At 37.8% G+C, this 16,895-nt stretch overlaps 1 protein-coding gene across 1 annotated transcript; it reads right to left on the bottom strand.

Annotated features, from left to right (window-relative positions):
- Positions 1 to 1,664: 1,664 nt before the first annotated feature.
- On the bottom strand, positions 1,665 to 16,368 carry TFAM (transcription factor A, mitochondrial). Its single transcript, XM_047826176.1, has 7 exons — positions 15,880 to 16,368; positions 15,201 to 15,319; positions 13,662 to 13,732; positions 12,833 to 12,982; positions 8,897 to 8,992; positions 3,186 to 3,242; positions 1,665 to 2,724 (listed from the first exon to the last, which is right to left on the bottom strand). Exons 1-7 carry the CDS (start codon positions 15,978 to 15,980, stop codon positions 2,578 to 2,580), a joined length of 741 nt encoding a protein of 246 aa, XP_047682132.1. The 5' UTR covers positions 15,981 to 16,368; the 3' UTR covers positions 1,665 to 2,577.
- Between the last annotated feature and the right edge of the window lie 527 nt (positions 16,369 to 16,895).

Raw genomic sequence — 16,895 nt, 5'->3', positions numbered from 1 at the left:
AAAATACCATACGTAGGTAGTTAAATGTTAAAAGCACCCAGAAGGTAATTGTGAAGATATGTTTTGTACTACATTTGTCCAGGCAGATATTTACAAAATTCATTTCTCTATCTTACCCATTCTACAATGAATATTGTACTATCAACACGGACTCGTATGTGCTCCTTGGGCTCATGTGAAGCACAGAACACAGTAAATTATTTCACTGATGACTTTCTCCATTCTCAAGATGGTACATAATCAGTACCTTTCTAGATGCCACAGGGAATGAGGGCTTAATTCTTTCCTGGAAACCCTAATAATAAAGACTGATAGACACTAGTAGTGTACCTCCTCTTCTTTCCCCAAATCCTTCTAGCCTCAGAATCACGCTATATCTATTTTTTTTTCATGGCATATCCATTTAACTAATGGCAGACCATCCTGTATTTGTAACCACAGGGGAAACTTTGAAAACACCCAACTTTATATGTTTAAATCTTATTCTTCCTCTTAAGTTCTATTTTTCTCTTCAGTCCCTACTTTTGTCAAGCTTATTATATACAAGTTATCTTTTCATGACTTTGTACTGATTTTCTATATAGAAACTATAAAAATCTTCAGAGTTTTTCTGGAGATTTAGAAGCTACAATTTTTCTCCATATTTAGCATAAAATTAAGTGCATATAAATTTTGAGTTATCCTGTTCCTGTGAACTGATGGTGAAAGATGAATGATTTTAATCAAAAGGTGGTATAGATTTTGAAAACCTTTGCTTGACTCCCCAGAGAGGATAAACAAATGCTAAAAGTTGATAAGGTATGTGGTATATACTAACTGGAAAGCTCATAAAGCTTTTACTAAGCCATAACAAATAATTTAAAAGAATCTCATCCCACACTATATGGACCTTTTTTATTATACTAATATAATTTGAAACTAAAGAGTATTTTCCTTGCTAACACTGTGGAGCAACTTTGCTTAGCTTCTTCAGTGATTTGACTTCTTTCCTCTTAAGATAATGGTGACAAAGATTCTAAAACAACCTCTGAAAAGAGTTTTATAGAACTATTACTAACAATTATACACTGGACACTAGTAGTTTACACATAGAACACTAGTCACACTAATCTATACTAAAGGCCACAGGTTGACAAACTTTCTTTGTAAAGGGTCAGATAGTAAATATTTTAGGCAGGCTTTAGGCAGGCTACACAGTCTCTGAAATAACTATTCAACACTGTTCCACAAAAGTAGCCATAAACCATGAGGAAAAAAGTACAACTGTGTTCCAATAAAATTTCATTTATGGACACCAAATCTCTTTTAATTTTTGTGTGTTTTGAAAAATTGTTTTTAACCACTTAAAACTGTAAACACAATCCTTAGCCCACAGGCCATGAAAAGCAGGCATTGAGCTGGATTTGGCCCACAGACCAGAGTTGGCTATACCTTATATGGGCTTTTATATGTTACACAAAATGTTTAAATTCCAAGTCTAAAGACATTGGAGACTTTTGTTTTTTAGATCTCTCATTTTAAAACTTATACTAGATAAGTTGTCTACTTCCTGGATAAATACATTCATGTGAGACAGAGAAAATAATTCAGAATACATATCCCTACTTAAAAAAGAAGACAGGAAAAATTTTTGCAAAATGAATCTTTCACCCTAAAACATATAATTAGGAAACATTTAAAATTTTTATTCTATGCAATATAAAACAATATGCATAGATTTGGTACACAATTTCTTGGTTTTTACTTTAGGAAACAAGGCAATAAGGAAAACGTTTATAAATCTCTCCATCCCTTTTATAAAAAGTTGCAACTGAAACCAGCAATTCCTTGCAAGTACAACTATCAATTCTGAATATATGAATTATACCTAGGAATTGGCATTTACATATATGAGTACTGGGTGCTCTTTTGAGAGAGAGAGAAAGAGAGAGGGTACGAGCGGGGAGGGTCAGAGAGAGAGAACAGGTGAGGGAAGGGGGGGGCGGGGGGGGGGGGGGGGCGAGAATCCCAAACAGGCTCCACACCATCAGAGCAAAGCCGGATGCAGGGCTCAAACTCATGAACTGTGAGACCATGACCCGAGCCGAAACCAAGATCAGATGTAAAACCGACTGAGCCACCCAGGCACCCCTCTTTTAAACATGTACAACTGTATCATAAAACACCATGACTTCTACAATTTGGGGCACTTTTGAATATGAAACTCCTGCATCCATATATATATATAAGGAAACAAGAATACTCTTTCCAGTCATCAAGTAAGAAAAACTTCACAGTCTGATTTACCTTTATCAAAGGTAAAATGATTCACTACTGCATTTCATGGATTATTGTGATTCTCAGTAGTTCCTTAACACAAAGTAAATTTCACATGAACTTTTTATCTGTTTGGGTTTTCCAAAGCAAGATACTAATACAAAATGTATTCAACTGGCAGAAGTCCATGGGCTAAAGAAAAAGGAATTAAATATAAAATGTTCACCAACTTTATCCTTTCTAATTTTCAACAGCATCAGATATGGAGACCTAATTGGTTTCTTGTGTCTATCCATTATGAACATAACTCAATCTTCTATTTTAATATTCTTCAATGCCATTTTTTGCTTGGTGCTTTACTGTGCGACGTAGGAGATCATTTCGTCCAACTTCAAGCATCTGTTCTTCCCAAGATTTCATTTCATTATAATAACGAATTTTATCATCATTAGCAAGTTGAATATACACCTGAGAAAAAGTGTAACTGTTAAAATAATTTCTTTTAGAAGAATCTTTACAATTAATTTCTGGAATGCTTCCATATAGAAATCACCTATTATTCTACATGTATAATGGGGGACTAAGGAAGGAATTTTTTTTTGATATAAAAGATGAGAAAAAGGCTGAGATAAAGATAATTAAGTTGTTACAATTTCAGGGTTTGGGATGTGGGAAAGGAGCTGAGGCAAGATGAGATTGTCACTGGATAGAGTGAACACTTTAAGTTATGAGTGACATTGTTTTTTATTTGTAGTTAAAAACTACCAAAAGAAAAAAGCTGAACTGGTCCTAAAGATATAAAAATAATTTTAAAATACTTTGTGATACTAGTGACATAAAGTTGTTTTCACATGAATAAAGCCTTGCCCTAATATATTCTCTCACAGATATTCCAACTAGACACTTGAGACTAAAACCATACTACTTACTTGCTTTTGAGAACTGGAGAGATTTTTCCAGTTTTCATTTATAGTCTTCAGCTTTACCTGTAAAACACATATGTTTAAGTACCAGATACAGAGACTTCAGTGGTTAAAGAAAGATCTTTTTTAATTCTTGATTCCAATAATAAAATCTGATATCGAGAATCACAGGCAAAGTCTTATCAATTCCTTACCTCCCTTTTAAAAAAATTTTTTTTAACGTTTATTTTTGAGAGAGAGAGACAGATGACAAGTGGGGGAGGGCAGAGAGATGGAGATACAGAATCTGAAGCAGGCTCCAGGCTCCAAACTGTCAGCACAGAGCCTGAAGCAGGGCTCAAACCCATGAGCCATGAGCTCATGACCTGAGCCAGAGTCAGATGCTTAACTGACTGAGCCACCCAGGGGCTCCTTACCTTTCTTTCTAAAAAAAAAAAAAACAAAAAAATTTTTTTAATGTTTATCTTTATTTTTGAGACAGAGACAGAGCATGAGCGTGGGAAAGGCAGAGAGAGAGGGAGACACAGAATCTGAAGCAGGCTCCAGGCTCTGAGCTATAAGCACAGAGCCCAACACGGGGCCCAAACTCGTCAACTGCGAGATCATGACCTGAGCTGAAGTCAGACGCTCAACCGACTGAGCCACCCAGGAGCCCCGTCTTTCTAAATAAGAACTATTAAACTTAAAACATACAAAAAGTGAATAGGATGTAGATATTATCCTTTTTTATTGATATATAATCGACATATGACATTATTAATTTCAGGTGTAAACTTGATTCATCATTTGTATATCCTGTGAAATGATCACCACCCTAAGTCTAGTTAACTAATCTGTCACAATACATAGTTACAAAATTTTTTTTTGTGACAAGAAGTTTTAAGATTTACTCCAGGCAACTTTCAAAAGTGTAATATGTCATTTAAAAAAAATTTTTTTATGTTTATTCATTTTTGAAAGACAGAGAGAGACACAGCACAAGCAGGGGTGGGGCCGAGAGAGAGGGAGACACAATCTGAAGCAGACTTCAGGCTCTGAGCTGTCAGCACACGTGGGGCTTGAACTCACAAACCACAAGATCATGACCTGAGCCAAAGTCGGATGCTCAACCAACTGAGCCACCCCGGTGCCCCTCAAAAGTGCAATATATTATTTTTAACTATAGTCACCATGTCGTTTTTTAGAGGGAGAGAGGAGAGAGAGAGCATGTGCACACACGTGAGTAGGGGAGGAAGAGACGAGAATCTTAAGCAGGCTCCACGCTCAGCACGGAGCTCACCTCACGACCCTGAGCCAAAATCAAGAGTAGTATGCTCAACCGATGAAGCCACCCAGGCACCCCTACAGTCACCATGCTGTACAATGTATCTTCAGGACTTACTTATTTAAAATTAGAAACTGGTACACTTTGACCATTCTCACCCATTCTGCATCCCAACCCCAACCTCTAGCAACCACCAATCCATTCTATTTATGAACTTGGTTGTTTTGTTGTTTTCAAGATTCCACATATAAGAGAGATCATATAGTTATTTGTCTATTTCTGACTTATTTCATTTAGCATAATGCTCTCAAGGACCATCCATGTTGCTGCAAATAGCAAAATTTTCATTCTTTTTGATGGCTGAATAATGCATGCACACCAGTTTCTTTATCCATCATCCATCAATGGACAGTTGGATAGCTTCCACATCTTGATTATTGTAAATAATGCCCAATGAACATGGGAGTGCAGATATCTTTTCAAGTTAGTGTTTTTGTTTCCTTTGGATAAATATCCAGAAGTAGAACTGCAGGATCATATGGCAATTCTATTAATTTTTTGAGGAAACTCCATACCATTTTCTACAGTGAGCTGCAATCTACATTCCCATCAACATATGCACAGCAATTCCCTTTTCTCAGCATCTTTGCCACCACGTTATTTTCTTATCTTTTTGATAACAGCCATTCTAACAGATATGAGGTGATATCTCATTTGGTTTGCATTTGCCTGATTACTGATGCTGAAAACCTTTTTATGTACATGTTAATCATCTGTATTGTCTTCTTTGGAAAAATGTGTATTCAGATTCTCTCCCATTTTTTAAGTCAGCTTGTTTTTTTGCTACTGAGTTGTACAAGTTCTTTATATATTTTAGATATTAACCCCTTTTCATATATATGATTTTCAAATCTTTCCCCTCATTCAGTAGGTTGCTTTTTCACTTTGTTAATGGTTTCCTTTGCTGTGCAGATGTATCTTTTTTGATTCAACAATACTTATATTCAACTATATTCCTATGATAGACTAACTTCAAAGACTTAAATGTTTTATTTCTTCCCTGTATCTTAATGTTTTATTCTAAAATTTGTACCTAAGTATTCAGGCATACTCATAGGAACAATACAACACTGGTCCTTAATTCTACTTAGCTGAACTTAAATTATATGACCTGGAAAAAGTCATTATTACCTCTCTTAGGCTTGGTTCTTCATTTATAAAATTAAAGGATGCAGGAAACCCAGGGATGGAGGAAAGTTAGAGAGGAGAGTCAGCACACCTCACACAGTATGTGCTGTTGCTCCCAGAAAGCAGAGACTGAGGCAATAAATGGGTGGGTGGAGAATGAGGGGCAGAGGGGTCGGAGAAGGCAAGTGTGAAGAAGGGAGGGAAATGGTCTGAAAAGAATCTATTTAAATCTAAGAGGAAGTCATCAGTGATTTTAAACAGAAGCAGAGTGAGAATAACGAACTTTACTGTTCTGACCAGAACTCTGTATTTTATCCTACCAACAAAAATAGAGATATAGACAGTATCTGAGACTACATAACCATCATGTTTTGGAACACTTTAATACTTACCTTTATAAACACATCTAATATATTCAGGGACATTTACTCACTAAATAATTGCTCTCTTAGCTCTGGAAGGAATTGCTTCAATCTTTCATAGCTAAGCTTTTTCCTTATATTTAATCCATAAACTTCTGTATTCACTGAGTTCAACAATAATTTATAAAGTTGCATGCATAAAAAAATCTGATCTTTCACCTTAATAAAGTAATTCATTAAAGAAAATTAAAGAGATGGAAAGATGTTTAGTTTTGCTCCTTCCTAAAACTCATTAAATAAGCCCTTCCACCATGTGAGGACACCGTGAGATGGTACCAGCTATGAACCAAGAGGGACCTCACTAGCAGACAACCATGACAGTGCCTTGATCTTGGACTTCCCAGCCTCCAGAACTGTGAACAATAAATTTCTATTGTTTATTTTTTTTAAGTAAATGAATAAACATTTTTTAAGGCATAAACCCACATGGACAAAGACAACAGGAGAGGAAACTACCAACACAAAATTTTAGCAGCTAAAAAGTAGGTGGAGAAATGGTAACTGACTTACCTAACCAAGAAGGCAGATTCCCAACCTGGTACTGGGGAAAGCCATAAAGCAAAACAATTTACAATGCATAATTCCCAAGCAGCTCAGGAATTGGCAGCACAAGATAGGTAGAAAACGGTGGTGAAAGGTATGCTTAAAACAGTAAGACTGACTGAAATTCTCTTGAAAAAGAGATTAAATCCCCACCATGGGCAGATTCTAGGACTTATCCCCTCAAACGGGTAAAACAGAGCTACTCTGTGGATACCAGGTACAGTTGGGGCCAGTGGTACCACACTGGAAACAAGGAGATTAAGTAAAAATGTACGTATACAGTATCCCAGAAAGAAAAGCAAAAAAGGTTAAGAGAAAAACAATACAGAAAAGAAAATGAGAGGACCAGCTCAGAAGACACAAAAACAAGTATGAGGTCTTAAAGAGAACACAGCGGGGAAGGTGGGGGGGAGGGGAGAGAAGAAAAAAGAAACCAGATCACATTCAAAGGACCAATAATCAAAATGGCTTTATACTTCTCAAAAGCTATTAACAAGAGAAAGAAGCAATATTTTTAAAATTCTGAAAGAACATGATCTCTAGATTCTATGCCTAGAATTCTATGCCCAAACTATCAAGCAAATATAAGGTTAGAGATTATTTTCAGACAAGCAAAAATTCAAAAAACTGATCTTCCATGTACTCTCACTAGGGAGATGCTGCTATAATAAAATCAGTAAACCAAGAAAGACAACAGCAGAAACAAAACCACCACAAAGATGAATGTCAACTGTGCACTAGCAATAAAAGGCTACAACCAAAGTGGAACAAAACAGAGGTTCCAGATTGAAACTGACAGAATAGCTAATGCATCTAAATGCACTGAAAGCTGGTAAATATTTAAGGGTTTGGGGCTAAATTACTGATAATACATAAAAAACTAAGGAAACAAAAACATAAGACATACTGAACTTCAGTGAAAGTTTTGCAATTAAAAAAAAAATAGTCATAGCAAATGGCATAGCAAATATCATACTCGATACTTCTCTAACCAAAATTGTAAGTATACTGGGAGGCAGGAAAATGGAAACATGAACAGTGGGATGAGAAAGTAATAAATGCTCATCTTAAATAATGGGAGATAATGCCTAAAATATAGGTAATGCTGAAAATTGAAAAAAAATCAAGAAGTAACAATATAAGGCTGTTATTTACAGATATGAAGATAAACAGCACAAGAATGAGCTAACAATAAAAGGTATTCACTTATATGACAGGGCTGTGAAAACTGGTTATCTTTTATAACAAGTCTTATTTTGATTCTTTTAACTATAAGGATATATACCCAATATTTTTTAAATGAATAAAAATGATAGTTGCATTAATTTTAATATCCTGAGATAGGGTCCCTCAGCCATTAAGCTTTCTAGGTGATTCCAAGGTGCAGTCGAGTTGAGAACCACTGATTTAGGAGCATTCTCTAGCATATAACCTTTTTACACTGATAAGAAAACTAAATCCAAAGTCATTTAGTGACTGAGCAAATTCCAACTAAAAAAATAAACAAGCATATATTTTTAGTAATTTAAGGCCATAGAAACAATTTTAAAATCCCAAGGAGTAAATAAATGAAAGTATACAGCCAGGGAAGACCATATCACATATACATATTATTTAATCAAGTGTCAAACAGGACTTATGAAATGAACTACCGATCCTAATAACCCAAAATGTGGCACAGTGGCAAAAACCTTCATCTCAGATTGACAAAAGTTAGAGATCTGAACGCTTACCCTATCATATTATAAAAGGAAAAATACAATTGCCAATTTGGAGCTTCTAACAAGGAAATAAGGAAAGAATAAGCCACAGCAGGAATGACACACTTCTTTTCTTCTTTGACATATTCATATGGTGATACTCATGGGTGTAATACATTCTCATGGGCATAACCAAAATTTTATTAAAGGATATAATATGAAGCAAGGTTATACTCAAATCCTAGTACAAAGTATTATAATCCCACTCTCATTCTTTCCCAGTGATGGTAAAACAGTCCCAGGACTGACTGATAAGAAGTCTCCAGAACTTTAACACCCCTATAAATTTGAAAATGTTATTATTTTAAATTTAAAAAAGCTGACAATATATATATTGGCCGCTAAGTACTCAAATTGTATGTGGCGAGAAAATGTGTTTTCCTTTAAAAGATACAAGAGGGCATTATTTGTATAAAGTACTTATTTATAATAACTTACTACTTTTATTCACATCCTAACATATGACACCCCTACAATTTTCTGTCTAAGTATTTAAAAATCAAAACAAAAATTTAAAAAACAAATCTAATTCTGTTTTACCTGTGATGTACCATCCTTATGTTCCTGGAACCTTTCAGCTATATAAATGTTGTAAGCTGAGCGAGGTCTTTTCGGTTTTCCAAGCATTGTTAACTCCTGAGTAACAAAAATGGAAGAGTTAGATATAGTTTTAACTTCTGTAAGACTTTACCTACAGAAACTTTATTCACTACTATGCATTACAGGAAGTTCCTATAAGTGAATGTTATGATTCTTTGTATATACAAAATGACTACTCACTCGGGATCAGAATTATTTTTGTGATAGCACTAAGTTTTGAAAATTGTAAAAGGTTTTAGGAGTTATTTTCCATATAAAAACTTTTCCCTTACATATTATTTTCATGGTCTCCATGAAGTGAATAACTGAGCACTTAGGTACAAAATCTTTTTTAAAGGTTAAAACAATTTCAGTTTCATCCTTCCAGAACACTACCATCTCCCAGCCACTATATGCCTCTACCACAACTCATAAACACTAGAGTATCTGTTTAATAATCTCTCATTTCATTTCCTTCCTTGGTATCTCTCAACTTTTAAACTTCAACAAATGTGTTAAATTCAATTCTTTTAACTAGGTACCAAAGGACAGAGGAGGCAAGAAATAGCAAATACATGTATCCCTTACTGCTTAAGTTAGTTTAGTTTCAAGGGGCACCTAGGTAGCTCAGTCAGTTAAGTGTTCGACTTCAGCTCAGGTCATGATCTCACAGCTCTTGAGTTCGGGCTCTGTGCTGACAGCTCAGAGCCTAGAGCCTGCTTCAGAGTCTGTGTCTCCCTCTCACATTCTGCCCCTAACCCACTCACACTCTGTCTCTCAAACATAAATAAAAACATTAAAAAAAAATTTTTTTAATGTTTAGTTTCTGAGTTTCAGAGAATAAAGGATGCTGCACTATTCTATTTAGTTTTTGAATTTGGATAGTAGTACTTGTAATTCATAAATTATGTGGTTTTTAATGGCAATTTGGTTAAAGTCAATAACAAACCCAATTTTATTTCATAAATAAAGTACAGCCCCTGTGATTAACCTCATTCTTCCTGGACTTCTCAGACACAGAACTACTATAAAACTACTGCAGACTCCAGGTACTTCATAACGTAACTGTTTCCCCTTTTGTTTCTAGAGCTTGGAATTCATCATCCTTCCTAACAATAAGTATACAGCTGAACAGACTGAAAAATCAACAACCCTCTTGGATCCCTAAGGGAGAGAAGTTTGTTTCAAACTGCTGCCCCCTAGACTGGAGAGACACACAAGTAAATACAGGGAGTCGAAGCAACCCCTGCTGGAACCAGTGCTAGGGTACCAAAACCTCTACTGTAATTAATGAATTGCTGGATGTTCTGGCTTCAGGGGGAGCCAGTCATAAGAATGTCCTCACAGGACGCCTGGGTGGCTCAGTCAGTTAAGCGACCGCCTCTTGGTTTCAGCTCAGGTCACTATTAGTGAGTTTGAGCCCAGCATCGGGCTCTGCAATGATAGTGTGGGATTCTCTCTCTCTCTCTGCCTCTCCCCTGCTGGCTCTCTTGGCCTCTCAAAATAAATAAACTTAAATTAAAAAAAAAAAAAAAAAAAAAAAAAAAAGACAGTCCTCACAGTATTGGGATATACTTCTAGGAGCTAAACCAGATTTCCACAATTAATACCAGAAAAAATATTTCCCCTGCTTCTGTAAGAAAGGAAGAGAGGAAAAGAAACTATTTTGAAATGCCTGAGCACTCAACTATTAACAAGGCCTGCCTTCAGGGGAAACTAGTTAACCAGAGCCTAACTTACCTGCATGAAGAGAAAACACCCAACTCCTGCACACTCTAGTCATCCTGACTCACACCTAATGGGGAGGGGGAGTGTGGAAGAGTGAACTGAGAAACTCTTGTGAAGTTCACAGACCAGTTGCATAGGCTCACTAAAAGATCGGGACCTAATTGTAGGACTACAGAATGCTTTTCTTTTTTTTTTTAATTTTTTTTTTTTTTCAATGTTTATTTATTTTTGGGACAGAGAGAGACAGAGCATGAACGGGGGAGGGGCAGAGAGAGAGGGAGACACAGAATCGGAAAGAGGCTCCAGGCTCTGAGCCATCAGCCCAGAGCCCGACGCGGGGCTCGAACTCACGGACCGCGAGATCGTGACCTGGCTGAAGTCGGACGCTTAACCGACTGCGCCACCCAGGCGCCCCCAGAATGCTTTTCTTGACCCCCACACCTCACCACCACATTGCTAAGGCCTATTTACAGCAGTTCCTTTTACTCAGTACATTATGTCCATCAATCAAGAACAAACTTCCAAGGCAGACTAAAAGGCAAAAAACATAATATGAAGAGACAAAGCAAGCACCAGAACCAGATATGGGAGGGATGTTGAAATTATCAGACCAGGAATTTAAAACAACTAGATTAGTATGCTAAAGGCTCCAGATTGCATGTAAGAACAGATTAGCAATGTAAAACTCGGAGATGGAAATCCCAAGAAGTAACCAAAAAAAAACAAAAAACAAAAAAAGTTAGAGATCAAAAATGCTGTAACAGAGGTGCCTGGGTGGCTCAGTCAGTTAAGTATCTGACTCTTAATCTCAGCTCAGGAGACTGGGCTCCAAGCTGGATATGGCACCTATTAAAAAAAAAAAAGAGAGAGAGAGAGAGGAGAGAAAGGAGAGAAAGCAGAGAAAGGAGAGAGAGGAGAGGGACAAGAATGTTGTAATGAAACGAAGAATGTCTTTAATGGGTTTATTAGTAGACTGGACATGGCTGAAGAAAGAATCACTGGGCTAAAGGATGTAATAATAGAATCCTCAAAAATCCAAAACAAAGAGAACAAAGACTGAAAATAAACCAAAAACTGAAGACTATCCAAGGACTATAGGACAACTTAGAACAGGTGTAACAAACATAAAATGGGAATACTAGGAGGAGAAAGAGAAAAAGAAATATATGAAAGGGAAATCCCGTATTACTGCCCAATCCTCATTTCTGGTCTCTCCACTCTTATATTGGATGGGTGCATTAAAAAGGAAGGGAGAATAAAGGAGGGAGAATAAACTTCAGTACCCAGCCCTCCAAATACTTACCCCTATGCAGACACTGTATTTCTATTGTCTTTTCTAGCTCCTTTTTACTAATTGGATCAGAAGACTAGATTGCTATCTAGATTACTGACTTAAAATAGGTGAGTCCTGAACTCTGGTGCTAGGAGAGCTCAACAAGAGTCAGGGAGACATATGTTGTCATCTCACATTAAAGTCTCAAATTTACTTTTTCAAAGAAATAGTTTTAACTCTGATGACCATTTTCTACAGTATATGTACTAGACCAGCAAGCTGACCATCTCATACCTAATACTGTTCCTACAGAAAAATGTAGTCTTTCAAGCAATAGTATTTATGTGGATTAATAACCTTAAACTGGGACCAGACTACAAATCTGAACCATGTGAGGTGTTTAATGAGGAAAAGTAGTTCATCCTATAGGACTTCTTATTTGACTAGATACAATAAAGGCATTTTTTCCTGATGTGTTAATGAAATCAGTCTATTTAGCAACATCCATAATGAAACTCATCCATAATCAAACTCACCATTACCTATAAAACAATTCAAATCAGCAGGTTATCCTAGACAAGACACAGACACAAAGATTCTTGCTATTCCTGATTTGGCTGTTTCATAACTCTGTTCCTTCAGCTTTCATTCTAGTCCTAACTACATATCTTAAATTTGGATACATTCAAAAGTAGTAACAAGGGGTTCTAAGACAGACTCAATGCCAAGTGGTCCTAGTGGCAGAAAAGAGTTATCCCATTTTTTCCTAACTGGGGTACTCCTGATGACATTCTACCATTTAGCCACATATATCAAAATAAGAAAAACTCCCAATATTCACTGTTCTATAATTTCAGTTCTTTGCCAAAGGAAAAAAATATTTCACTGATACTCACTCTCTTTTTTATTAATGCTTTCTTTTTTAAACGTTTTTGCTGGATTTCTTTTTCCAAAGATACAATCTGACTTGGAGTTAACTGTTCTTGAATTCTGTTTATCTCTTCTTTGTATGCCTGCCAGTCTGCCCTGTAAGCATCTTCATATATCTATAAATAAAAAACCCAAACATGAAGTCAATAAATTACTGCTGATAAATCAAACACAGCACACCCGCCAGGGAAAGACAACTGCATGACTTCAGATAAAGACAGACTAGGGGCACCTGGGTGGCTCAGTCAGTTGAGCGTCCGACTTCAGCTCAGGCCATGATCTCACGACTTGTGAGTTCGAGCCCCACATCGGGCTCTGTGCTGATAGCTCGGAGCCTGGAGCCTGCTTCTGATTCTGTGTCTCCCTCTCTCTCTGCCCCTCCCCCACTCATACTCTGTCTCTGTCTCAGAAATAAATAAACATTAAAATTTTTTTTTTTAAATAAACATTAAAAATAAATAAAAATTAAAAAAAAATAAAAAGACAGACTGAACCACCAAGTGAAACATGTGCTCTGGAATCACATGTATATGGACTAAAAACATGTTTTTTTCATAAAAATGTTAACAAAGGTGAGAGTCTAACAACTAGTCTTCAGTTTCAGATATTGCCAACCCTTTGTTGCCACTGCCATACATCCATTTTCTAATCATTATGAATCAGAAAGTATGAAGTTCCTTTATAGGTAACAGATATTAAAAAAATTTTTTTAATCATCTAGTCCCTTAAAGGACATGACTATTATTCTTAACTGCAGAATAACTGGTCAGCAATACTGAAAACCAATATGCTTACTTTTTTCTCTGAATCAGGAAGTTCCCTCCATAGCTGGGCAATTTTTCTAATTAGTTCTGAATTTTTCGCATCTATAGATTGAAATAAAATGAAAAAGTCACAATTTTATGTCTCAGGATTAATTTCTAAAGACTTCTAGGAAGTCTAGCTTTAGCTCTAAGTTTTATTACAGACACCTCTATACCACATATAATTTAATACAATGATTTAGGTTTTCTTTAATTTCATACTTGATCCAGAATTATTAGTCTGTTACCTAATAATTAAGAAATATGTCACATACCCCCCCAAAATTATTAGTTTAAGCAGTTGGGTAATCACTGTCTTCAAGCTTTTTACTTCATATTTCAAACAAAAAATTTTTTCCCATCTTTCAGGAATTATTAAGTTCATAAAACCTGACTCAACAATAAAATATAATCTTGATTCATGTAACACTGCCTTGTATTTCAGTTACAGAAACACTACTTGCAACAAGCTATTCTAAAATCAATTCATTATTCCCCATTTCCTTCCTCATCTTAACTGATCATTATTCCCCATTTCCTTCCTCATCTTACCTGATCAAGTCATTATTCCCCATTTCCTTCCTCATCTTAACTGGAGTGGCATTTTAACAAACCACTTAGTTTGAACTACAACATTTTAAAACATGTGAGTACTTCTTAAACATGTCTCTTAAACCAATTCTTTATAATGTAGGAATTTTCATTACAGTTCATTTGGTTTTCACAAGTACCCTGTGAAAGGGCTCTAGAAATCATAAAGTTGACTATTCTTAATTTAGTTACTATCTTTACACTACTATAATCACAAATGAAGGCCCACAGCCTTTCTAGGGAGTCAACAAAAATCCTACCTGGAAATCTTTTTTTTTTTTTCAGTAAGTCAACTGATTTCCAGTGAAAAACCTCTTGGAATTAGCAATTTGTATAGAGCTTTACAGAACACATCCACATAAGTTATTATTTTATTGCAACTTCATTAACAATTCCCTGAAGCAGGAGCTAAAGCAAGTAATAAAATGATTCATCAATGGTGCTCCAGGCCAATGGCAACTAGACCCCCAAAATTCAGCTTTTTCATCTTCTTCCCTGGGTGCTTCCACTCCACATGCTGCTATTTTTAAAATACTTTTCATTAAATGAGTAAGTCAGGAGGATAAAGTCAATGGTATTGTAATAGTCTTGTATGGTGACTGATGGCAGCTACACTTGTGGTCAGCATAGCATAATGTATACAGTTGTCCAGTCACCACTATGTTGTACACCTGAAACTAGTGTAACACTGTGCTTCAACTATACCTCAATAAAATATACATAGTAATAAGAAACAAATAAAAATACCTTTCATTAGCTCAATTATTTATAAGGAATTTGTACTTGGTAAAAAATGTCATACTTTACAGACCACTAAACGTTAATGGTTATGTTTCCGCAGTCACTGGATGCTTTCAAAGTGCAAATCAAGTTTGAAGTAAAACTGTTTAGTGGCTTCTTTATTACATCAGAAAACAGTAAATGCTCCAAAACTCCTTACCTGGGTTCTGAGCTTTAAATATGGGTAGCTGTTCTTTAGAAAATCGAACGTATGAAGTCAGAGGCTTCTTTGGATAACTATTCACGGTGGATGAAAAACATCTCGGTACATATGCAAAACTACGTATAAAGAAAATAACCAATATCAAGTATTTAAGTGCCAATATTCACTTTTAGATGAACACAGATTCCCCCCAAAAAGACGCCATCAGGATGCTATATATGGCACGGTGTTAGTGACTTTTAAAACCCTGTCCTAACCAGAGAAAAGACCTGCAAAACTGAACTCTCAAAGCTCCATCTATGCCTGTTAAGAAGGGCAGAGTGGAGGAAAGCATCAGCACTTCAGCTCCTGGACCCTGCCTCCTCAACGCCTCTACTGATGGAGAGAGACTCTGGCGCGCGACTTCGCAGAGAACTCTGAACGAGGGCTACAAGGTTGGACAGCGCGGAGCGGCGGGAAGGAAGAGGAAAGGTGGAGGATGGCCGGAAAGTAAGACTGCTGGATAAGGCCTGGTCGCAAAACCACCAGCCCCTTCGCAAAGTCGAGGCATGATTCAAAGCGCCACGGTGGCCCGGACCACCTAGGAGACACAAAAAAGTGTACGAAAACGTCTACACTCCAACCCAGACCGTCCTGAGCCGTGCCGCCTCCTGAAGTGCAGGCGAGAGGACCTTACCTGAAGGGAGAGCGCAGTCGACTTCCACAGCCCGCGCAGAGGTCCGCTCCGGACTTTCCCAGTGCACTCAGCACGCTCCACACGCCCCGGAAAAGCGCCATTGCACCAACTTACAAGGCAGCGACCAGGCGCCACCCTCCTACACCCCCGCGGCACAACAGAACTCCAACAATGACGAACAGAACCCGCTGGTGACCCTCTGTAGTTTACGCTCATGCCCGCCACTCGCAAGGCACTATGGGAAATCGGCTAACATCCGGTCAGTAGCCGGGGAACTAGGCAGGGCAGAATTGACGCAGGCGCTGTAGTAGCTTCCCGGTGGGTGGGGCTGCAAAGGGGGAGGGCTCGGGGGCGGAGAAGGAAACCGCAGCCCGGCTTGCCTGCGGAGGGCCCTGACCTAGAGGAGGCGCAGCTGAGCCACCTCTGCCCCCGGCCCTCCCCTCCGCATTCGGTTCCTCCGCCCGGCCTGGAGGCTGATGGAGGCACTGTGGCCACCTCACCGCGACAGTGCGGGGCTGGCTGGCGTCCGCCTGTGACGACCGAAAGGGCCAGTACGTAACAGTTTTACCGCGAGGACGCGGGATAGCTGTGCGGCCTGCGCTGCTCCGAGGTCAAGCTGGCGGGTGCTGCGCGACCAGCAGAGCCGCTGAGTTCAGGCCCCAACTGAAGCTCAGTATCCAAAACACTGATGGGCGGGGGAAGTGGGGCACGTTTCAAACCTAAAAATGCAGATTTCCTGGACTTGCTGCAGTGCCTGATTCAGTATATCTGTGAGGCCCGTGACTCTGTTTTCAACAGGTTCCTCATTGTTTAACAATTTCTGATGCCAGTGGTCATAGGACCACATTTAAAGCAATACTGAACTAGACCCTCGTCCCCTCCACTGCAACTATCCCAGACCCAGTCTTCAACCCTGACATCCAACCCTGCTTAATTAGTAGGGAGGAAACTTTGGCTGATTAGTCATGCAAAGACTCTATTCCCATTATTAACGTTAAAGTCTTGATCCGGAAATG

Source organism: Prionailurus viverrinus, chromosome D2 (assembly GCF_022837055.1).
Source record: "Prionailurus viverrinus isolate Anna chromosome D2, UM_Priviv_1.0, whole genome shotgun sequence".
Lineage (NCBI taxonomy): Eukaryota > Metazoa > Chordata > Mammalia > Carnivora > Felidae > Prionailurus > Prionailurus viverrinus.
This window is presented reverse-complemented; position numbering and strand designations above follow the sequence as displayed.

Bases quoted from the DNA above. Each gene is read 5' to 3' on its own strand.
- TFAM (XM_047826176.1), bottom strand. From the start codon at position 15,980: ATGGCGCTTTTCCGGGGCGTGTGGAGCGTGCTGAGTGCACTGGGAAAG. The intron at 13,733-15,200 runs GTAAGGAGTTTT...TTCAATCTATAG, and splicing joins ATTTAAAGCTCAGAACCCAG to ATGCGAAAAATTCAGAACTA. The intron at 3,243-8,896 runs GTAAAACAGAAT...TGTGTTTTACAG, and splicing joins ATAAGGATGGTACATCACAG to GTAAAGCTGAAGACTATAAA.